The following is a 25,232-nucleotide window of genomic DNA, read 5'->3' on the forward strand; positions in this document are numbered from 1 at the left end:
TCTGATATATTGTCATTCTCACTGAAAGCAAAGTTGTTTACACTGTGTCTGCTTGCCATAAACCCAAGTTCTCTGACATCAAGGATATGTCCATGGTTGGGGTTCCCTCCCCCACTTGTTTTGGGGAGTGGGGTGGGCTAGTGACGTCTCCAGTGTCATAACTACCAGCATCCCTTTTCAATGTCACCACCTCTTCAGTCCCCTTTCTGTGTGCATGCATACATGGAAAGGGGGTGAAGTGACAGTGAAGAGGAATGGGATAGACTACAGCTGATTCTTTCTTTGGCTCCTTTTGGACCTACTAGCCTTGATCTTCTTTGAAGCAAGTTCACTGCTGGTAGGATTTTATTTGCTGCACTGGAGAATGGGAGTTACAGCCATGTTGGTCTGCCATAGTCAAAACAAAATAAAAAATAAATAAAATCCTTCCTGTAGCACCTTAGAGACCAACTAAGTTTGTTCTTGGTATGAGCTTTCGTGTGCATGCATACTTCTTCAGATACTGAAACAGAAGTCACCAGACCCTTATATATAGTGAGAGAGTGAGGAGGGGTATTACTCAGAAGGGTGGTGGGAATGGGTGATCAGCTGATAGACTGCAATTTTTACAGGGTCTTACAGGGAAAGGCAAGGGGTGAGATGGATAAAGATAGCTTTGTCATGTATAATGAGATAAGAATCCAATGTCTTCGTTCAGACCAGGTCTCTCCATGGTTCTAAGTTTGGTAATGAGGATTGCAATTCAGCAACTTCTCTTTCCAGTCTATTTCTGAAATTCCTTTGTATTAAGACAGCTAATTTGAGTTCTTGTATAGAATGTCCTGGGAGATTGAAGTGTTCTCCTACTGGTTTCTCTGTCTTGTGATTCCTGATATCAGATTTATGTCCATTTATCCTTTGGCGTAGGGTTTGGCCTGTTTGTCCAATGGGAGATCATTCCAGAGCCCCCTGCATCATCCACAGCAATAGCGGAGGTAGTAGAACATGACACTCTTTCATGCTGTTTTCCCCTGCCAGCGCCCGCCTTCTGCTTCAAATCTGTTTCCTTTTCCTTAGGATCTCTGATTGGGACTTTGCCAGTTGGTGATACTGGACTTGGGTGCATAGTACATAGCTACAGAGGCAACAAATTGCTTATAAGCTCTTCTTTGAAATCCTGAAGGTTTTTGTCTCTGGTTCTTTTCCTTCCCTTTTTGTTACAGCAGAAAAATGTTGTATAGTGGCATGGTAATGTGAAAGGTTTAGAAGATGTGTAAAAAGAAAAGGGGTGAATGTGGTCTGTTTTTCCAAGTGCTATAGTTTTGATTAGTGACGTGAAGTGAATATTCTCCACATCTATATTTTTTTCTGAAGAAAACTTTCCATTTCTAAACATTGGTTTACCAACATTAATTAGGAACATAATGAGGACATGTTACAGGTGGGTAGCCGTGTTGGTCTGCCATAGTCAAAACAAAATCGAAAATTCTTTCTAGTAGCACCTTAGAGACCAACTGAGTTTGTTCCTGGTATGAGCTTTCGTGTGCATGCGAAAAAGTATCTGAAGAAGTGTGCATGCACACGAAAGCTCATACCAGGAACAAACTCAGTTGGTCTCTAAGGTGCTACTAGAAAGAATTTTCGATTTTATGATGAGGACATGGGTAACTTAGCAAGAACCCCATGTTCTTTTCTTCTGGGCTTTCAAGGAATAAGTTTGTTTTGAAGGTATGTGCTGTAAAGAGATTTCTGTTGGGAAGAGATGACTGGAGCAGCATTTTTGATTGATTGTGGAAGTAGTTTTTGTATAGCCAGATTCTAAAAAGGAAGACCTTTAAAGACCTTTATCTTTCAAAAACAATGCAAGCTATTTGGATTTTTTCTTTTCTTTTCTTTAATGAAATAGGTGCCCTGTAAAACTCATTCTCAGATGTCTTGACAGAAGTGAAACCTTTTTTATAGCTATATCAGGTGGTCTAATTCAAGCTATAGGATAATATTATTCTATATTATGCTAGAATAATATAGGAATGTAGGGTGAAATTTCACTGGTCTGCTGATGACACACTGCCCCGTTTCTCCTTTTCATAACATTGTGCTATTGTGATGCCTTCCCTGAATGATCTGCCTGAGTATTAGCATAGACTAGATGATAATGAAAAAGCTTTAATTGAACTGAGACAAGGGAAGATGAGATGGTAACAGTTTGGTTCAGTTAAAGATGGCATTCTGTGTGCCTCTTTCTCCTGATTTCAACAGTAATGTTTTATTCAAAAACATTTTTTTTTTCAAAATACCTCTTTCATTCAAAATAGTTTTTGCTATCTGCAAACAGCAGTAATTTCAAACCAAGTGAAAATCACAAATGAACTTCTGCTGCCTGTGACAGTTGCTCTTGCAGAACTGTTACCCACCTGATTTTATCATAGTGATACAGAAATTATATTTTCTTTCTACAAGTTGCTAGGTTTGCTTCCTTTGCAAATTTGTGAAATAATTGTACTTTGTTAGCAATGTGTTACCATGGAAACCAGGCTTCTTTACAAACATTATTGCTATGCATGTATACAAAGGAGATATTATAGAACCAGTGTCTTAAATAACTGTTAAATGTTTGACTACAGAAATATGTGCACATCAAAGTTCACCATAAAAACTTTATGGTTAAAAAGTGTACTCGAGTAGCTGCAAGATTGTTCTTTTTGGATTTTATTTTAGGGGGGTGAATTTTTGGGGATCCTCCATGCTCTTGAATTTTTGCTGGAGACAACACCGGCAAAGTCCTGCTTGCACCTGCTGCAAAAATATATCTTCTAAGGGCAAGTACACTTCCTCCCTGAGTTCCCTGCACACACCAAGCATTTTGGGAAGAAAGGGTGAGTAGCAACACAAGCAATGGTTTTGCCTAATAAGGCAAGCTGAAGTTTGTGGTTGACAGCTTGATTACACTAAGACAGAGTTGCTTGAATTGAGCTCTAAAGTTTAACAGATGATTATTAGACCTTGGGCGGGGAGCTCAGTTTGATGGACTTGCAAATAAACAGACTGATGATGGTACAAGAAGTAAGGCAGTGGAGCCTGGCAGCAGGGCTGTAGTTGGGGGGTGGTGAGGTGGGCCCCTGCCAGGGGAGCAGGCGACCCCCCCCCCACAAAATTGGCTAAAAATATGTCCATAAATATGTCTATAAATAAAAATACTGATTATTGTCTCATAATAAAAGGTTTTAAATACAGGGTGAATTGAATGGGGGGGGGTTGGAGGAGAGGCAGAAAGAGCTGATTTGTCAGTGACTAGGGGACGCAATCTGGACAGTTCTGCCAGGGGCGCAAGATCATTTAGTTACGGCTCTGCCTGGCTGCCAGTATATACTGCAACTAAAGCCAATATTGTGTATTGTCAAGGCAGCCCTGAAATCACCCCCATGTGAGCATCCCTACCTTTCTGAAGCTGGTGCATTGAGGAGGCATTTCCGCCATCGCCCAACCACCACTGAACAATGTGGGGAGCTTTTAAGCCATCCAAGTTCTTGTAAGGGCTTCCCAGAGCCTGCTAAGCAAGGTGGAGAGTTTAAAAGCTTTTTCCAAGGCGGAAAGAGCTTTTAACCTCTCCTCATGCACATTTAATTTGTGTGATCTAAGCTGGCTGGCCGCCAAGCATGTAAAACTGAAACCATGCAAGTTAAATGTGTGTAAGTTGTTGGTTACCTATACTTTGCCCTATATGACTAAACTTCTTCTTAGTATGTTTCTTTCACATAGCCTACAAGTTTTGGAGCTGGTGTGCAGGATAAATACAGCAGGGCTTACCAACTTTGAATGACAGTAGGGAATTTAAAGGCCAGCTAATCAAGTGTATTAAGAGACACTGAGCAGGCTTATCAGATCATAATCTCAGGTTCATATTCTGTAATGCTGATTTCTCCAACTATTGTCTACTGACTAACATATAGTTGTTTTCTTAATGCTGTAGGTCAAATCCTACACACGTTGCTTAAGTCTTGGACAAATCCACTTTTTAAAAAAACCACAAATCTGATAATTCAAATCTGATAATTCAGGTTTTCTAAGCGATTCTGACATCATGCTTCTATTTGCAACATTATGTAGCTGCCTGGTATGAAACCATCCACTTTTTCTCCCCCCTCCCTTTTTTTTTTTTTGGTTCTCTATATTCCAGTTTCAAAAAACATATTTTAGGAATAGACCACTCTGCAGCCTGCTGCAATATCCATAGCATATATAATAGACTTATTGTTAGAGTAGGTCGATACGGATATGACTTTGCTACCAATGGTGGTAATGGCAAAATCAGGATTTGTCCTTATTTTCAAAGAAACTCTTCTCTATTAAACTTAACATTTCAAGATCTGTCATGATGACTTTATCACAAGAGATGTAACTTTTGAAATATCCCAACAGTTTTCCACATTGAGATGTCAGAAAACTCCAATCAGTTGTGGGTTTTGAAAAAATCGATGCACTTGAATCGCAACAGCTGATGTATTTTAAGGCCACATTCAGACAGCAATTTTGTCCTTTTGTCCTGACATTTAAGTAGCTGATAATTTTCACATTTTATGTAACCTTTCACATATGAAAGCCACTTCTGGATATTTACCATAATCAGGTTGGAAGTTTAGGCATATCTGCAAGAGCTCAGCCAGGAGACCATGAGGCTCTTAATCTCAGGGTTGTGGGTTTAAGCCCCACATTGGGCAAGATTCTTGCATTGCAGGAGGTTGTACTAGATGGCCCTTGGGGTCCCTTACAACTCTACAATTCTAGGCTTCCTTGATAATTGCATCAAGAAAAGAACTCCTTTGCAACCCCACTGGAAAACCTGAATTTTTCTTGTGGTTTTCATGGATAACACCATCTCTGCTCACATGACAAAATGTGGGGCAGTTCTTTCCCACCATTTTCATGGATGAATAATGGGGAAACAGAAGCACACATGAACATAAAGGGTGATGATTTTTCCGATGACATCCAGTGTTGTGCTACACAATGTCCACTGGCATGAAACAAATTTAGCATGACATGGCAGTATATCAATCAAAAAGCCACAATTCCATAATGCAACAACTAATGCAGTGTAAAATGAATATTAGAAATCAGGACAGAAGTTCTAGCATAATGACCAGAAAAACTAGAGCAATAATCCCCATGTCTGAATGCACCCTAAATGTGCATCTGGAAACTTTTACCAGGTCAGTTGTGTTCCTGTTCTCCACACCTAATTGGTCATATTGTTCAGTATTCTTACAATTTTCTTTATATTGATAAATGGTAATATGTTCCATGATCTTTATTGTCCTTTGAGTACTGAGTAAGAATCAACAGATCTCCTAAAATTTTGTGAGGTGGGGAAGGGGTTTCCAACTACCTAGATTCATCAGGTTCTTGAAATGCTGACAAGTATTTGTCTAAAGCAAATCACCACGGAAGAATCTGCTAGAGGTATTGCTACACTGTTCATTTTACCTACATCAGCTGATTCTATTATATTAGACTTTTGAGGAGGGAATTGTTGCTATTTTTATCATAGTTTTTCATTTCTTGAAACAAATGTAGTGTAAATGAAAGAGTTGTTTTAACCTCTTTTCTTCTCTAGATGCTGTGTTTACTTAAAATGTAATCACTAAAGTGTTTGCAGGTCATAAGTTTATTTAACACTGAAGGTAGTATGCAGTCAATATGTGCAATGTGCCATGTTCAAAATTTTCAATTATATCATGGATCCATTACTGTATATAAGCAACAAGAATTCAACTTGTTGAGAAGTTTATGCATCTTGGCATTGGTGTACAAACAAATTTATTTTTCATATTATATACTAATTGAACTTTTTCTGCAATATACTAACTTGATGTTAATCTGTATGAACATACTGTTTGTTATTTGTATACAATTTTGGTTTTAAGTATCCATGATTTGAATTAGGTGGCCAGACTGTTTGCTTATTTAAGCAGCCCACACCTCCCATTGTATACACTAAATTACTTTTGTAAAGCGCAAAAGGGAGCTTTCTATCTTCTGTTATCTCGTTCAGCTGGCGATATCTCAAGCTGGCTGACCGGCTATCACTTGCCCATTCATGGGCTTTTGAAACTTTTAACTATTTGTCTACATTTTCCAAAAGTTTATCTGTATTTTTGCTTTCCACTTTTTGCCACCTACATTTTTTAAGCATGGCAGAGTTCAGTGCAAGACTGCTTGGCAGCATCAACCCACACAAATATAATTACGTTTGGTGGCAGGAAAGTTTAAGCAGAGTGAGTCATGGATAATATTTTGGTGAATATGGTAGTAGACTCTGCTGTGTAGCCTTAGTTTTTCTTTCTACTTCCTATAAATCTGCTGAAACACAGGTCACCTTTCTGTAGATGTGATTTCTTATGCAGCCAACCCCCTCCTGACATACACATGCTCACATATATTTTTTACCTTCTCACATTAAAACAAATATTGTGATTCTGAAGGCTTGTTAGAAACAATGCTATCCCAAACAGAGATAAATTAGCCAAAAGAAAATTGTGTATGATCAGCAAGAGCTTTGGAGGCCAGGAGTGAAGGAATTGTTTGGTGGTGGTGCTATGGTATGGCATAGGAGGTATTATACTGATATACCCCAAATTTTACTATTTCTATGCGTCTTGTGTACTGTGTCTCTATAGTAAGTAAGACTCAGCCAGAATAGGGCAAATTTTGGAAGGAGCCTGTTACTGACTTGAAAATGTTTGCCTGTGCAAAGAGACCAAAAACAATAGTGCTTGCATTGAATGGGTCACATGATATCACTTCGTAGATTACTCAGGGCTAAAATGTTTAGTGCTACCATCACACTTTTTACATGATGCCTGAGTGATTAGGATAATGTACTTATTGTTGTAAAAGGATGCAGTTGCTTATCAGGCACTTAGCAGCCTTTGAAGAGCAGAGAAAGGTATTAGCAGACAGGTGGGGGCAGTTTTGTCCATTGAAAATGCTACTTTTTGCCCAAAAAAATATGCATGCGAACATTAGTATAACCAATGGCTGACATATGAATTGCTTGATGTGCCTATTCAGTGTCCCAATATAGAACCCTGGCCGTCTTAAGCATGATGTCTATGACATACAAAAGGAATAAACAACATTTGGGATTTATAGCAGCTGAACTTGGTTCTGTGCTCTCCCCTGCCCTCTGCACTTCATAAAAGTTCTAAAATTCTGAACAGCTCTTTTAGACTGGAGTTGCAAGCCTCATTGTCCCAAACAGCTGATAAGGTGGTATACCTGTGTCTGCCTATCACTGCAAACTTTCATGGTTTGCATGAATGAATTATGTATAGGAATACATAATCAAATGTCATTTTTCTAGCCAAGTTTCTCCCATGCCCTCAACTTACTATTTTTCCAGGCGGAGGAATCTTCTTTTCCTTCCCTCATACAAGTTCACACCTCAAAACTAAATCAAGGCACAGATTTATTACCTCAATCTGCTGGGGTGTGTGTGTGTGTGTGTTTGGAATTCATATCTCTCCTTCCAGGAGAACTAAAAATATAGTCTAGTACAGGGGTCTGCAACCTTTAAGACACAAAGAGCCACTTGGACCCGTTTCCAAAGGAAAAAAAAAAACCTGGGAGCCGCAAAACCATTGCGACATTTAAAACAAATATAATGCTGCATATATTGTTTCTTACCTTAATGCAATAATAATAAATAACGTATAGGAGCCAATGTAAAGTATAATTAGTAAAAACAACAAGAATAAGTTCTTACTTTTTTGCATTGACTCAGGGGCGTACCCAGGATCAAAACTGGGGGGGGGGGGCAAGCCATGGTCCTTCAGGTTGTGACATTTCAGCACGGAAAGGCGAATGAAACCAAAATTTTAGGGAAATTATATATAATTATAGCAGTGCTTTATTACAGTAGTTATTACAATTATTTGCTTGGTTTTTTAAAATTTTTATTCTAGTTACATGTCTTATACCAGGGGTGGCCAACTCCCAAGAAACTGTGATCTACTTTCAGCAGTGATCTACCCCCGTTTTTTGGGGTTCAGCTCAAAGTTGTTTTGGGGGGGTGTGGTGGGTGGGAGAGAGGGCTTCCCCCTCTAAGATAGCTTGGCAAGCGAACTAAGAAAGAAAGAAAAAGGGGGGTGGGAATGGAAAAGGGGGGTGGAAAAATATAAATTGGGGGTGTGGTGGGTGGGAGAGAGGGCTTCCCCCTCTAAGATAGGTTGGCAAGCGAATTAATAAAGAAAGAAAAAGGGGGTGGGAATGGAAAAGTGGGGTGGAAAAATATAAATTGGGGGTGTGGTGGGTGGGAGAGAGGGCTTCCCCCTCTAAGATAGGTTGGCAAGCGAACTAAGAAAGAAAGAAAAAGGGGGGTGGGAATGGAAAAGTGGGGTGGAAAAATATAAATTGGGGGTGGGGTGGGTGGGAGAGAGGGCTTCCCCCTCTAAGATAGGTTGGCAAGCGAATTAATAAAGAAAGAAAAAGGGGGGTGGGAATGGAAAAGTGGGGTGGAAAAATATAAATTGGGGGTGGGGTGGGGTGGGGAGAATATCTATTAAAAATATGTAGTAGTTTAAAAAATAAAAATAAAGGGGGAAAATCTTTTTCTTCTTTTTCCTTTTTTTGAAAACAAAAACAAAAGGGGAAGAGAAAAGAAAAAGGGGGGGATAGAGGGAGAAAAGGGTAATAATAAAAATTCAAATAGAGTGGCTGCAGCAGCTGTGGGGGGTGTTTGTTTATTTTTCGTTTGTTTGTTTGTTTTAAAAATGGGATTTCTCCCCTTGGATTAAAAAAGGAGGGGAGGAAAAAAAAGAGAGGGGGGGTGGGAGAGCAAGGCAAAAAGCCAAAAAGCAAAAAACAGGTTTTTTTGGGGGGGAATTGCGCCAGGCTCTGCAGCGCGCCGGCCTCGGAGCTCCGGGCCCCCGAGCCGCCCTTGGGGCCATCGTTGAGCATGTACACCGCCCGCAGCGAGCGCTGGCGAAGCACCGGTTGGCGGAGGTTTCAGAAGCAGCCCGGACGTTTTCGCCGCCGCCGCCCGGCCTTCCTGTTGCACAGCGGCGCAGGAAGGCTCCGAGTCCCGGCCGGGCCCCCGGGCGCCCCCCGGATCCCGCTGCCAAAGAGGCGCCGGACGGCGAGGCGGAGCAGCAAAGCCAGGCGGAGGCGGCAGCAGCACCATCCGGCGACCGACGCCGGGAAGGTCCCCCGCCCGCCCGCCTCTCCGGGGAGCGGGGAAGGCGCAACGGAGCCAAGCCCCACAAGGACACCCCAGCCGCCCGCCAGGCCCGACACTCCAAGGAGGGAAGCGGGCAGGCGCGGCGGGTCAGGAGGATGGCGCGGCGGGCGCAGCCCAGGCGGGCCAGGAGCGCAGCGCAGTGCCCCCACCACTCCGCACCACCTCCGCGCCCCAGGCAGCCGCCCCGGAGCCAAAGGAGGAGCGCCTGTTGCGCGCTCACAGTGGCGGGCCACGGCGGGGACGGCCCCGCTCCGCTCCGCCAACTGCGCTGCCGCCGTCGCACCAGGCCCTGCCCCCGCGCCTCCCCCCGGCTGCCCCCTCCCTCCCTCTCTCTCTGCCCCCTGCAAACCGCCCCTCCATCGCGGGCAGGGCTGGCGCGTCTTCCCTCCGGCCGAGGAGTTCTCAGGCGCAGTGCCCCCACCACTCCGCGCCACCTCCGCGCCCCAGGCAGCCGCCCCGGAGCCGCGGCAGGGCCGCGAAAGAGCCGCATGCGGCTCCGGAGCCGCAGGTTCCCTACCCCCGGTCTAGTACAACAGTTTTTTGGTATATTGAAGCAATTATTTCTACATAATAATGCATAGATTAATGGTGTTGCTTTCAAATATGTGATACTTTATCTTTTAGGTTTAAATTCCAAGAGATACATTGTATTGTTAGATAGTCTTTTGAAGATAGCCGTGCTGGCCCATAAGAAAAACGGCAAAATCTGTATTAGGGGATTACCTTCATTAGTCCAACCAAATTTTATACTGAATATAGGATGCAGCTACAGCAGGCATCAAACGTACAGCCCAGAGAGTGCCTATCAACCCCCCACCCTTCATGATACGCATGTGTACTGTTGTGGGCTAGTGCTGCGCTTGTAATGACAAATGAGAGTTAGATAGCACCTCATAATATCAGTTTAAACTTTTTCAGAGTTTTCATATTTAGCCTGTGGAATGCTAATGATGCTGTGCTTCAAAAGTAATCACAGAATATAACTGCCCTCTTGTCTGATAACTATTCAGTCACTTGAAAAATGTGTTGATTTATTTCTACTCTCTTAGAGTATTTTTTCTTTTCTTTTTTTGGTAGGACTAAAATTACTGCAACACTGACTTGTAATTTTCATCCTAGGTTATCTGTGCCAAGAACAAATAATGTGCTGCAGAAGAAGAAATAGGAGTGGTTTAATTTAAGCACAAGCTTAACAAGTTACTTATTTACTGAACTAATGTTTTGTTGAAAACAAGATTTTTTCCCCAACAATGTTTTTAATTTTAATGTGCTATATAAACAGCAACTTGTTTTGGAAGAGGCTGCATGATAGAATTAGGGGGTGATATTTATTTTTATTTGTTCTCTTGTTTATTTATTTCTTTGATTTATCTCTCTCCTGATCCAGATGTTAATGGAGAAGTAGAGCTGCATGTCACCAGAATACTGATGGCACTATGTTGCAAAACTCCCAATAACCACTCCCAGTGGCTTCATATATTATTACTACTACTACTACTACTACTACCCATAGTATTTATTTATTTATTAAATTACTACAGTGCCTTCACCCAAGGATCGCAAGGCGGTTTACAATATAAAAACACAAAAATGCATAACAAACTAAAACAACACACACACACACACACACACATTGTTTAAAAGGCCCTAGATTGTTTAATTAGCCAAAGCTGTAGCATATAGATGTTAAATAGCATTGGAAAGAAAATAGTGCCCCAGGTAGTATTAAGAGCACTTCCCCAATGCTACTCTTTGGACTTGATGATATAGGTAGGAATGGAACCCCTATAGTACAGTGCCTCTGATATATATCCTATACAGCCAGTCAATAGTATCAAAAGCTGCTGAGATATCAAGTAGTAGCAACAGGATTGAACTTCCTGACCCTTTCCCATTACAGATGACTGTCCCCCAAAGATCCTACGCAGAAGAAATGCATAGAAAATGGTTAGATTCACTCTCAAGTGTGCCTTTCTATGTACTAACATATAACAGAATGTTAAAGGTGGTATTGTGCCTATTTCTCAGTTTTAAGCAAAAACTATTAAGGTATAATAAGTCTTGTCCCCTCCACGGATTGTGTCATAGATTGGCTGGATGCCAAGGAGTGATGGGAAAAGCCATCTGAGGAACCCCCAAGGGAATAAGGCTCAGGGCCTGAGGATTGGTGGTGGGATGGTGATGATGAGTGGTCAGAAGGAGAAGACTGGGGGAGGAAGAGGTGTCGGAAGCTGAAGAGGTAACAGGGTTTGGTGAGCAGGAAGAGAGCAGTCCAGAAGCAGAAGCCAAAGAGGAGGAGTGTCAAGAAGCAGGGATATGAGTCAAGCTGGTGATGAAGCCAGGGTGTCTTCCCCTCCTGCTGTGACCAGCTCCCTTCCCACTCTGGTCTCCCAGAGGAGGTATGAAGATGGAGGAGCAAAGACAGGCATGGCAATGGAGTCTCCAATTGCTTGGGAAGGGTCCAAGGGAAGACTTACACAACTGTAAGGCAAGTTCCTTCAGTCCCCACAACTGACTCATACAAGCAGGATCTACCAGGATGAGTTGCTGTGCTCAGTAGGCCTGGCCTCCTGAGCCAACATTTCCCCCTTGAATAAAAAGTTAACTGCACTGATGTTATGTGATTGATTGCTGACCTACTCCTGAAATCCACTCCCGACAGATTGTTTTCTGCTGAAAGTTTCTTGAAGATGAAATATATGGAGTGGTTGCAGAAACACACTGTCTAACCCTAACTATTGGAGGGGATCACTGTTTCCTTTAAGAGGTTTTATAGATGAACTGTACAGGCTGGTGCCTTTACTCCATTTTCCTCTTCCAAACTTACTACTTTAGAGCATAGGTAGGAATTTGGTGGGCCTCCAGATGTTGCTGGACTACATACAGGGGTCAGCAACCTTTTTCAGCCATGGGCCGGTCCACTGTCCCTCAGACCATGTGGTGGGCCAGCCTATATTATGAAAAAAAAATGAATGAATTCCTATGCCCCACAAATAACCCAGAGATGCATCTTAAATAAAAATAAAAATTCTACTCATGTAAAAACAAGCTGATTCCCGGACCGTCTGTGGGCCAGATTGAGAAGGCAATTGGGCCACATCTGGCCCATGGGCCTTAGGTTGCCTACCCCTGGACTACAACTCCCATCATCCTTGACCACTGACCATGTTGGCTGGGGATGGTTGTAAATGGTGCACAACAACATCTGAAGAATCACAGATTTCCTCTCCATATAACTTCCTTGTTCCTTCCAAAATACCTTCTGACATTTAACAGCTATTTGTTATTTTTTAATTACCGTATATACCCGAGTATAAGCCGACCCAAATATAAACCGAGGCACCTAATTTTCCTATAAAAACCTGGGAAAGCTTATTGACTCGAGTATAAGCCGGTTCACCTTTGCCGCTGTAGAGGAGGGGGAGGAACGAGCAGTCCGAAAGCAACCCTTTGGGCTGCTCCTTCCTCTTCTTCCTTTGCCAAGTTTGCATTTGTGCGAGCAGTTCAGGAATGGAACAAGCTGCCTGGGGAGAGTAAAGAACCGCTGTTCTTGTACACTTCTTAAGGAATGGTTGACTGGGGAGAGCGGGTGGCAGCACGAGTGGAGAGAAAGGGCTTCTTTCTCGCCACCCCCACCACCCGCCTCACTCGAGTATAAGCCGAGGGCAGCTTTTTCAGCACAAAAAATGTGCTGAAAAACTAGGCTTATACTCAAGTATATATGGTATACCATTTCCCCTTTTAAAATAACTTTGAATTATTAGTGGTTCATGCATATATTTTCCACTTGCATCTAAAAAGTTTTAATGTTAAAACATTTTTTCATTAATTTTCTTTACTGCTGCTTGTGCCATAAAGCTTTTCATCTGTCTTTTGAAGAAAATTTGGTTTGATTGCAAAGATATCACCATTGCACACAGCTTTTTCTCTGTGTATGTCTTTTAGCCTGTGTTGGGACTATTGGAATATTCAGTCTTTCCATCCATAAGCCATAAAATTATCCATATGGGTACATCTGAACTTGGAGAGGATTAACAATATCATATTCAATATTCCCAGGCTTTCTTGTCATGTTTTCAGTGCTGTATTATTGGAGGGAGAAGATGGAATGAGAGAGAGGTTTGGTCTGAAAACCACTGTCCTTTTTAGTGCATGCTCAGCATATATTCTACAAGTAAGCTTTGCATAGTTTAAAGCAGTGTTTTTCAACCACTGTTCCGCGGCACACTAGTGTGCCGCGAGATGTTGCCTGGTGTGCCGTGGGAAAAATTCCAGCCAGAATATCAGCTTTGTGTTCAGCCAAACAGGCCCTGGTTGCACACTGAATAAAGTATTTTATAATTTTTCATATTTCTGTTTACTTACTATTTCATAATAAAGTAATTATAAAATACTTTCTTTGTGTTTATTTGATTCCTATTCAAGAGAATTACTTTATATATAGTCAATATAGGCACAGAGTTAAATTTTTTAAACATTTTCTAATGGTGGTGTGCCTTGTGATTTTTTTCATGAAACAAGTGTGCCTTTGCCCAAAAAAGGTTGAAAAACACTGGTTTAAAGTTTGATCAGAATGTTCAGATTTTTTTAAAATGATATATATTGAATTTTGTTATTTCTTTAAAAAAAATCCTCCCTCCTTCTACCATTAGATACCTCTTATAAAAAATGTGTTGGCTACTTCCACTTACTTTGATCTTTCTTTCTTATCTTTTTTTGTTAAATAATTTTTTATTTTTTTACACACACACACACACCCACCCAATCCCCATGTGTAGCAATATATTTTCAAAACCTTTTCTTCAAGATTCCAAGAATCTCCAGACTTCCCTCCATCCCCTCTTCTGGTTCTTTATATAAACAAAATTCTCTTATATTTCCATATCCATTTACCGGTACCCAATTTTCTAGTAATTACACATAGTTAATCAAAACTTACTAACATTTCAAATCATTTACCACATGTGTTATTTAAATATCTAGAATATCATTTAACACAACTTTCTGCATTCCACATCTGTGCTTAACTATTATTTTTTCTTCTAATTTTATCCCCATCTCTATTAACTGCAAGCGTTTAATCAAAGCCTGCTCACTAACTTTGCTCTTGTTGTGTCTCTGTAATAAATCGAACCAACAAGCACATCGGTGATGATCTGGGTTTCAAATTCATTTTTGTTTGTAAGCCAAGTGGACACAGAGAGGCTGGCTGTCAAGATAATTGGTATTCCCACAATTGTTGGACAGATTTTATAACAAGAATAGTGTCTGTTTGTCTTAAGAACAGGAATGTTGTCACATCAGCCAGGCAACTGGAAAGAAAGCAATTGAATGGAAGTAAGGAATTGTATTAATGGGTTGGATTTGTGAGGAACAATGACAAGTTTTGCACTCTCTTCTGTCTAAACTGTTCGGTGGGTCACTGAAATGGGTGACATTTCACTACTCAAAATGGCATGAATTAGGGTAGTCATATATATGTTTCTCTGATATAGTGAATTATTTGTATTGGGGCTCTAAAATGATTCACAAATCAGTTTTACTAAAGTGTGGTGCTACATTGTTGGACTAGGTCTCAGAGAACATTCAGATCTGATTCACTGGGTGACCTTGGGCCAGTCACCATCGCTCAGCCTAACCTACCTCACAATGTTGTGTGGAAGACAAAATGGGGAGGACAAAACAATGTACTGTACAGGTGAAACTTGAAAAATTTGAATATCGTGGAAAGGTTCATTTCTTTCAGTAATTCAACTTAAAAGGTGAAACTAATATATGAGATAGGTTCATGACATGCAAAGCGACATATGTCAAGCCTTTATTTGTTATAATTGTGATGATGAGAACCCCAAATTAACAATCTCAACTTTGGGGTTTTCATCAGCTGTACGCCATAATCATTACAATTATAACAAATAAAGGCTTGACATATCTCGCTTTGCATGTCATGAGTCTATCTCATATATTAAACTCCAGAGGCTAATGAAAACAATTGCTTACATAAATGAACTTTTCCACGATATTCTAATTTTTTTAGTTTCACCTGTACAGTATATCACATTGAGCTCCTTGGAGAAAAGTTGAGATATAATTGCAGTGCTTTGGGAGGACCCCGGGGGAGGGGGGTAAAAATGAAGTGCCAGTGCTCATATCTTGATAAAACTGCCTTGGGTGCCAACACAGAGTGGCTGCCATGATCAACAAAACAAGATGGTTGTACTCCATAAACTGTACAAGTCTAGTTAAATAAATAAAAGTGTTGGCCTTAGAGTAGTTCCTCTGCAGCATTGGTATATATCTGTTGCAGATAGGTTGCCTCTGTGTGTGATGTCCAAGATAATTCAGGGAAAGGGTCTCTGCCCCTAACCTCAGGGTTCCAGGGCTGTTCTACTGCTGTAGAAGTGCCTGGATCCAGTTCATTGCAAAAAATGAAGTATCAAGGGTTATACCAGCAATTATCCAACAAGCTGTATAGATAAGACAGTTGAATTCAATTGTGAGTTAGCACTGTGTATTCTAATTGGCTCTATTACATTTTGATTGATTGGTCTATGCTTCTGTATCCTATACATCTCTAGTTCTAAAACTGAACTTATAAACTGTGATTGCATTTGACAGAGGTTATGCAGTTTGCTCCTTGCTCAGTGTTTTCAATCGCAAGGAATGAGATAAAAGTTTGAAGAGCAATTCAGCTGAGGATTGGGCATTTAGTATCATTAGCGGTGCTGTGCCAAATTTACTCAGATCACGAGATCAAGCTATTGTGATTGTTATTCTCCATATAAAAGCATAAATCTAGAAACCCAGCATATTCTTCCCAGAATACAATTACTGATATATATTTATTGCATAGGCCTTGTACATATTTTTGTGCAAATTTGTCTTGGGATATCTAAGGCAAAAATTAAAAATGAGCGGTTGTTTCCAAGAATTATCTTAAGTGTTTCCAGCATTTGATGCTGTAACCCACTTCTCCTTAAAACGTAATTATTATAACTTAGATATCAGTTTACAAATTTGTTTTCCTGATGTCTTGAGTAATTCATTTGTTCTTTCAGTTTACATCTAAATATAAAGTTAGATAACTTGTACTTGAGGTCATTTTACTTTATTTATTGGAAGTTCACTGAAGAAGCAGAAACAGTAGTGAAATTAAGGGTTGGACTTTGAGTTTCCTTAAGGAAAATTGTGATAAAATTTGTTGAACAAGTGCATAGTGTTTCGTTTTCTTTTTAAAAAGCAAAGATCAATGTTTATCAATTATGCTGGGCATTAATGCCCTATTGCAACCCATTGTTTCAGGTCGCATGCACCCCTTCCCTTGCCACCACCTCTCTCCCCCACCTGCTCAGGTACAAACACCTACCCATCCCCTGACATTGGTGAAGTGCATGCAGCTGTGAAAAAACTTAATGTGCTGGTGATTATGTGAGGCTTAATGCGTTGTGAGCTAGAATTGCTAGAGAGGGTGGAACTCTTTGTTCACCTTCAGCAGAAAGGATTTGCATTTCATCTGCATTTGACTAAGAGCTACACATTAGTTTACACTTAATCACTGTTGTATTATATGCAGAATCACTCCCTGTAAATTGTAAACACTACCGTGCATGAAAGCAGTTTTCTTGGAATGTGCCTGGATCTGAGTCATGCCAAACAATGAATTTGTGTCCACAGAGAGGAAACAAATTGCCCCATTGAAAGCAGTTTATTGAAACCAATTAAAAAACAAACAAACCCAAAGATGACTGCTTGAGCTACTACAGATGGATTTTGATAAATTCAAAGTTTTGCAAGTGAATTACGGTAGATACTCCCTTGCTGCTGTTCTGCCAGATTTGCTCCCAAAGACTGACTGAATCCTAAAATATATAAGTGCTTAGAAGTTACTACTTTGCTTTGCAAAAATATATTATTCTGCAGGAGTTGTGCTGCAGGACTTGAAATGTGGTGAAGATAGTTGGATACATATCTTCCTTATTGTTACTTGAGACACTTGATTTTCTCTTCTCATGGACACTTTGAAAAACTGTTTTGCCTCGCAGAGTTAATCGAGGGAATTCCCACAACTCAAAGTGTCCCTATTTGAAATGCAGTACAGATCCATGCACCAGATATATCCTGCTGTGGGTTTCTTTTTTTAAGTTAGCACTTTAAATCAAAGCAGAAGAGAAAATGTCTCTGCAGACTTGTGTTCATTGCAAATAGGCAAAAAGTAGTCCATGCATGTTGCAACTGCATACATGCAGTTTTGCAGGATGCAATTGCATTTGGAGGTTGGAGTCTTTAGATAGGTTGAATCCCTGCGATGTGGTGAGCTCCCGTTGCTCGGTCCCAGCTCCTGCCAACCTAACACTTCAAAAACACATCAAAGTGCAAGTAGATAAATAGGTACCGCTCCGGCGGGAAGGTAAATGGCATTTCCATGTGCTGCTCTGGTTTTGCCAGAAACGGTTTAGTCATGCTGGCCACATGACCCGGAAAAACTGTCTGCGGACAAACATCGACTCCCTCAGCCAGTAAAGCGAGATGAGTGCTGCAACCCCAGAGTAGTTCATGACTGGACTTAACTGTCAGGGGTCCTTTACCTTTACCTTTTAGCTGAGTCCATAGGCAGCTTGCTAGAAATCTAGGTGCAGATTAACAGGGCAAAACACAGCTAGAAACTGGCTCACTGCCCAGAATCTGCTTCTAACCTTTTCAAAGACCTCTCTCTCCCCAACCCCTTTTGCATGAGCCATGGTGTCTATTTGGGAAGATATCTGATGTTTTCTTCTTAAGAGTTAAATGACCAATTTCCTCAGAACACTTTCACTTAGACTTTTCTGGCATCCAGCATATCACACTTCACAAATGCTAGCATAGAAGCCATTCTTCCCCACTGTCATGCTCCCCAACACAGAGCAGGAAAAAGCTATGCCCACAGTTTTCCACTTTTGCTTCCGTATAATTCACACTAATATTACTCAGCATTCTACCTTAGATATAAGATTGGATTTTAAATACAAAATCAGACCGCTAAGTTTGAGTCCAATAACACCCTGAAGGATCATAGGGTAGTCACGATGGCTATGTTGCAGCTCCACTGTCAGAGGCAGCATGCTTCTGAGTACCAACTTGCTGGGGATTACAGGTGGCGGGGTCTTGTTGCACTCATGTCTTCCTTGCAGGTTTCCCACAGGCATCTGGTTGGCCACTGTGAGAACAAGATGCTTCACTAGATGGGCCATTGGCCTGATCCAGCTGACTCTTCTTACGTTCTTATTTAACTGATTGCTTTCAACTAGGGTCACTGGAGCCTCGTTTTCAGAGATATAACCTCTCCACCACCACCTTTGCCTACATCCAGTGCAACTGTACCATAGAAAATAACATTTTGTACCTGCTTCATTTTTTTCCGTTTCACAGCTCCTAAGGCAGTGAAAAATTTGCTTTTCATCTTGCTAGATTAAAACCAAAATAAAAACCCTAAGATGCATAAGAAGTGCAATAACTTCCTTTAATACCTGACTATCAGAGACTTAAGTGTGTCTTTGCTTTAATGATCATATACCAAAGGTTCATCTAATCCAACATTTTGTTCTTCGTGGCCAGGCAGATACCCGAGAAGCCCAGAAACAGGACATGAGTTCAACAGTATACTCACCACTCACGTAACCCAGCCACTGGCATTCAGAGGCATACTGGTGACCCCAGAAGGTGGAACATAGCCATCATGCCTAGTAGTAGCTTGCCTAATCCCTTTTCTTGTTGGACAAGAAAAATCCTAAACGATGGTTCTTGAACTCTCATCTCTTAAGATTTCTGGTATTCATTAAATCTCAGCCATCCTTTATTTGAGACTGCATACACAACATATATTTAAAGCTCTCTTAAAGCACACCCGGACCAAGAATCCTGGGAACTGTAGCTTTTACCCTGCCATTGAACTACATTTCCCAGCACCTTTTACAAACTACAGTTCCCAGGCTTCTTGTGGGTGAAGAAATATGCTCTGAATGTATGTTGTGCACAGACTGATTCTCTCTCACATCTGGTACTATGACTGCTTGTTTTATGGGCTTTTTAAAATATCCAAAATCTGCCATGTTTTCCTTGTCAGGCCTGAGCAAAAGGGCAAGGAAGAAAACAGTTGCAAAGAAGTGAGCTAGTTTCTAAGCACACATTTTATATGTAGCACTAGGTTTTTGTTTGCTCTGTTCGTATTTGCTTGCAATGTCAAAATAGGCTGTGGACACTCTCTGTTTTGCTCTTTATCCATTGTGCTCCCATGGCTGGTTTGGAAAGCCATGTACACAAGAGGTTAACCACAATCTACACCTATCCTGTGATTTCTTAAGAAATACTGCATTTTGATCCATGACTTCCACAAACCTGCTTTGATCCGAATTGAGAAAGAAGAATGACCTAGCTGTGTTTTAAGCCAGTAATGTGCACACTGCCTTAGATTGCAACAAGAGTAATCATGGGTTTTTTCCAGGGTGCTTTGAAAACTAGCATAGTAGCCCTGAGATAAAAGGCTAATACAGTAGCAGAACACAAAGGGATCGCTTAAATAGAGAGTTCCAAAGAGTTTCCATTATTAATGATGTATAAGAGAGGGGAAGGATGGAAGCCAATAAATAGTAACCTTTACAGTGCCGTTATTGCAGAGAAGGCTGTTTTTAAGCAGCAGTCAAAAGGTGATAGGGTATAGTGCTATAAAGTTTTATGAATCACTATCCAGAAAACAAGATGATGGTTCAGCAGGGTATTCTGAACTCTTAACTGATTTGTTAACATTAGAAGACTATATGAAGTCAGATTTTGAAGTGCATATTTTAGCTCTACTTTCTAGATACCGGTATATTCAATTCAGCATATACATGCCATCGAAGAGATCTTTTTTATGGCCAGCATGTGTGCAGCACAACAATTGTCTGATTTAAGTTTGCTTTCTAAAATTAAGTTCTGATTCATCTGTCTACTTGAAATAAACAAATCACCCTTTCCACAAGACACAGCTAAGAGATAAAATTTGGCACACAGTGTTGCTTAAAAACTTACAACAACCCTTTGAAGGACACTTCCACCTAGTGAGAAACCAATAAGTCTATTCATAATCCAGATGCAAGGCTTTTTGTGTTTGGCAACCTTTTAAAGAGAATAATTTGCATCTGAGAGCATAGGCTATGAGTTACACGTGTGCCAGGTTTTAACCCAGTTTTTTTTTTTTACATGCTACTGAATTTACATTTTAGAAACTGAATTTAGATCCTCATTTACTGAAATAACACTGCAGGTCTGCAGTATAAAGAGAGAGCTAGAGATGCAAGGCATGCCATATCACAGCTGAAATGTTTATGGTGTCAGTGTATCAGGACAGTGATTCTCAATTGCAGCAACTTCCAGGAATTGATTAGCACCTTGCGCAAGAAACTTAGGATTCACTGCAGATTTAGTATGGAGTCATAAAAGCAATAAAAAGGGCAAGAATAGAGTAACAGGAATCAGGACATTCCTTGGTGCTTGTTTTATTACTAGTATCTGCTGATTATATGGAACTATAAAGAACAATAACAACAAACTTTGAGTCAAGGGTGGGGAGAATCTATCTTAAAATATGGAACTAACAGGTTTTGTGAGGGGAACATCTATTGTGATAGCGGAGCTTGAGCTTTGATTGATAAATGGTATCCATTGCAGTTGAGCTTAGACTTCTGATACAGAAAGGGCACAGCTAGTCCTGCCATTGTGCTGTAAATAAATGCAACAACAGTTTACTTGCTCTGCTATTCTTCCTTTTCCCTTCCACCACCACCTCAGACTTCTGGGGAATATGTGTATGACAGGCCGCTATAGGGAGGACAGGGTGCTATAGGGAAATAGGGAGAGAGACAATTCCCCCTCTTTCACAAATGGATACCTTGCATCAATGGAGGGGGTAATGGAGGTTAAATACCAGCCAGTGTTTGTATGGCTGGAAAACTTGCTTACCACACTCAATAAACACCTTAGGTTTTGCAGTATTGCATATACTTTCTGGTTGGATATTCAATATAATTTTGTTGCATAATTTGCTGCCTTTTTGTAGCACTTAGTGTTCCATAGTTTGCCTGGTAATGCCTATTAAAGATTCCATATTCTTAATGTCACTTAATGTCACTAAGATGTATAATTCTGTCTTTATTGCTGTGTTTATTTCAGCAGTTACTGACGAAGTATGACAAACCTTTCCTGCTCTATGAAGCTTTAAAAAAACTTTTATTGAGTTGGATACTAATAAGTAGATTAAGAGAACTTAAGAATTAATAATATATGTGAATTACTGGTGTCATAATTTCATAGCAAGAAATAATAATAAATATTTTATACACATGTAACATCTCTGAAAAAGAATTATAATGTTCTGTTTGGAGTGCATTAATAAAATGTTACCAAATTGTGTTTTTATTTAATGCCCATGCTGGTAACATAATTTGCTTATTAAAAGGAAGACATATCAAAAAGCTTTTGGATCCCCCACTCAGTCCCAGTGCAGGGGCATGGGGAGCACTTTCACACCCCTGGTGCAGAGCTACCCTCTATTCATTTGATTTATATCCACTTCAAAATGTGATGTTTTCATACAAGCTGCCATGTTGGATTAAACTAGTTTTCTGTCTAACTCATTATTTTGCCTGCTGACTGTGATCAGTCAGATACTATTGTGTGATTCTCATGCAAGGCATGATGGTCATATCTTGGTCTGTTGCTCCCCAGCATTAGATAATCACAGGTATAGGTATAGGAATGGTGCTTCATGGCTTGTAGGCACTAAGTACCCTCTGATGGTAGATTAATTTGCTTGCAATTCAATTAGGTTGTTATGGTTTTCACCCTGCATTATCAGCCATGCAATTCATCATTTACCACCAGTAAGTAGCAGCTGTGTTGATGGCAGATACATTAATTCATTCTCTGCCCACCAGGTGCTGCCACTACATTCTGTTTCCTTCCCCTTTTGTTGCCGTAACATCAGCAGTAGTAACTATAGCAGAGGAAAGGCAATAAGCATAGTTGAAGGGAAAGGGTATTAGGTAAAGAAGTAATGAGTGAGCAAGAGTAACAAGAATAGGGTGGAAGGACTGGGGCGTGAGTAGGCAGAGCAAGTAGAGGAGACAGGAGGCAAGTTCCCCCTTTGAGAGGTAAGGGTGGCAAGACTGATTTATTTTTGTAACTGATTTTGGCGTGTGATCATATGAGATCAAAAGGGTTCTGTACACAGCATTTGAAACACGTTGCTTCCCTCAAAGAATTCTGGGCACTCTAGTTTACCCCTCACAGTGTTACAATTCCATCACTCCGTCACAAACTGCAGCACCCAGAATTCTTTAAGAAGAAAAATGTGCTCTGAGTATGCTTTAAAGGTATAGCGAATACAGAGCCAATGATGAAGTAACTCTAAGATCAGAAGGAGATGTTTGTCTTAGACATTTGTAGCATTTTCCTTAAACATTCCAGGGTGGGAGCCATGATAGTCTGTTGCAGCAGCAGCAGCAACAAAATGTGTTAGTCTTTTAAAGGTGCCACAAAACTCCTTGTTTAAACATTCACAGCAGAGACAAACATTAAGAGAGAAGGGAGCTATTGCTGTTTTTAACTCTGCATAAACTGTTCAGTATAAAATAAATGAATTAAGATCATCTAGGCAAAACGCCAACAGCTGCAGTTCTGGTTTTCTTTTGTGACAATAGATACAGCGGGAGGGATTATTAAATTTCCCCTCCCAGTTGGTCCTTTTCATTCAGCCTCTTTGCCTCGTTTCAAATGACAGGCAGAAACATGGGGACAGCCTTGAAAATTCAAGAGACCACATAAAATGTCTAAGCAAGAATATGATTTACCATATAAGCCTGCAGCTTTGTCGCTGTAACTTATTTTATATATATATATATATATATATAAAAACATTCGAACCCCAGGCTTAGATTTCAAATAACTAACATCTTTAAAAGATGCATAAATATACCTACATAGAAGTGCATTAATCCCAGTTTGTTAATCCCATATTAATAAGGCGCATGCCGTTAGTCGAAAGTATGATGGAATGTTTTAGCTTGAACAGTCCACAGCTGTAGCACAGCCAACAAATTAAGGGGTGTGGAGAGAGATCTCTGTTGCTATAGCTGTGATATCATACACGGTTACTAACATGTGGTTGGTTATTTTGCGTTTCAGATCACTGCTTGTAGTGGAGCACAAAGGAACCGCAGAGACTTCCACGTCCTTCATTGAGAAGAAAGAAGCCAGCAGAGCAGGATTAATACAGGCTTGTTTCTGGTGGTCTTCTTGTACAAAGGCTGCCTTCAAGGGGGCGGGGGGGGGGAGAAGGAAGAAAGAAACACCGTGCTTATTTAATGAGCTGTGAAATGAAGCGCTGCTGCTGCTGCTGCTGCTAACCTCCCAATTCCTAGATTCATCTGCTATTCGTTGTGCTTAATATACATGTTTCTGCACTGTGCATTTAGAAGATCCCAGAAAGGAATTCAAAACGGCTGCCGGGGAAAGACCACCAAACATGCCTACAGAAACACTACAGACAGGTAGCATGGTGAAACCTGTCAGCCCCGCCATCACTTTCACTTCAGCCGTTCCACTCCGCATTCTAAACAAAGGACCTGACTATTTTCGCAGGCAAGCAGAGCCTAACCCAAAAAGACTTAGTGCCGTGGAGAGGCTGGAAGCTGACAAGGCAAAATATGTTAAGAGCCAAGAGGTCATCAACGCCAAACAAGAGCCTGTGAAACCAGCAGTGCTTCCCAAGCCACCAGTGTGTCCTGCAGCCAAGCGAGCTTTGGGCAGCCCTACCTTGAAAGTGTTTAGCAACAATGCAAAGACTGAGAGTGGTGTCCAAAGGGAGAATCTGAAGCTGGAGATTTTGAAAAACATAATCAATAGCTCAGAGGGCTCTAGTTCAGGTTCGGGTCACAAATATAGTTCACGAAACTGGCCTCCCCACAAATCCGATTCAGGAGACCTTAACCGGCATTCGTTTGCAGAATCCTTAAAGGTTTACCCCACCCAAGGCCGTAGCAGTCCTCAAGAAAGCAACTCCAATGTGGGTAGAAGGCTATTGGGACAGTCGCCAGAATCATTCTTGCACGTTTCCCATAGCTCATCAGACATTAGGAAAGTATCTAGTGGCAAAACCTTAAAAGCAATACCGTGCAGTAGTTCAGCTCCACCACTCCCTCCCAAACCCAAAATTGCTGCCATCACCACGCTGAAATCGCCAGAGATGGACACAGTAGAATCCAGCTGTGGAGTCAGTAGAAGACCTTCTCTACAGCGATCAAAGTCAGACTTAAGTGACAGATACTTTCGAGTTGATGCAGATGTTGAAAGATTCTTTAACTACTGTGGACTGGATCCTGAAGAACTTGAAAATCTTGGGATGGAAAATTTTGCAAGGGCTAACTCTGATATTATCTCTCTCAATTTTCGCAGTGCAAGTATGATCAGTTCAGACTGTGAACAGTCTCAGGACAGCAACAGTGACCTTAGAAACGATGATAGTGCCAATGACCGCGTGCCATATGGCATTTCTGCAATCGAAAGAAATGCCAGAATCATCAAGTGGTTATACAGCATCAAGCAAGCTAGAGAGTCACAGAAAGTGTCCCATGTGTGAGTTGGATCCGCAGGGGGGCAAAGAGGGACTGTATCTTTGTGAATATTGTGAAGGGTTGTGAAGTCTACTTGAAGTCTTAATACACTTCTCAGATCTCTTTTTGTGTTGCTTGTTGTGCAATGTTTTCAAGTTGCATGCCTGTCAACATGTGAACTGACCTGGCTTCCACTTGAACAATAACTAGCTACAGAGCCTGGCTAAGCATACACACATTATCTGCCAAAAGTTTAAGACCAGAATCTAAATAGGGCTTTGTTTATGAACAAATTGTTTACATTAAATGGTTATATGGCTTCTTTTTTCTAGATCTGTAGGTCCCTTGTGGTTGTTTTGGGGGTTTTGTTTTGTTTTGTACATTTTTGTGTG

At 40.9% G+C, this 25,232-nt stretch overlaps 1 protein-coding gene across 3 annotated transcripts in view; it reads left to right on the forward strand.

Annotated features, from left to right (window-relative positions):
- The window catches only part of FAM110B (family with sequence similarity 110 member B), a 75,039-nt gene extending 50,075 nt beyond the window's left edge, over positions 1-24,964 (forward strand). For all 3 annotated transcript variants that reach the window (XM_033155272.1, XM_033155274.1, XM_033155273.1), the window contains exon 2: positions 23,414-24,964. In XM_033155272.1, coding sequence (XP_033011163.1) covers positions 23,754-24,866 — 1,113 coding nt within the window. In that variant the 5' untranslated portion in view covers positions 23,414-23,753 and the 3' untranslated portion in view covers positions 24,867-24,964. The remainder of the gene's footprint in view (positions 1-23,413) is intronic.
- Positions 24,965-25,232: the final 268 nt, after the last annotated feature.

The sequence above is a fragment of the Lacerta agilis genome, chromosome 7 (assembly GCF_009819535.1).
Source record: "Lacerta agilis isolate rLacAgi1 chromosome 7, rLacAgi1.pri, whole genome shotgun sequence".
In the NCBI taxonomy this organism is placed as follows: Eukaryota; Metazoa; Chordata; class Lepidosauria; order Squamata; family Lacertidae; genus Lacerta; species Lacerta agilis.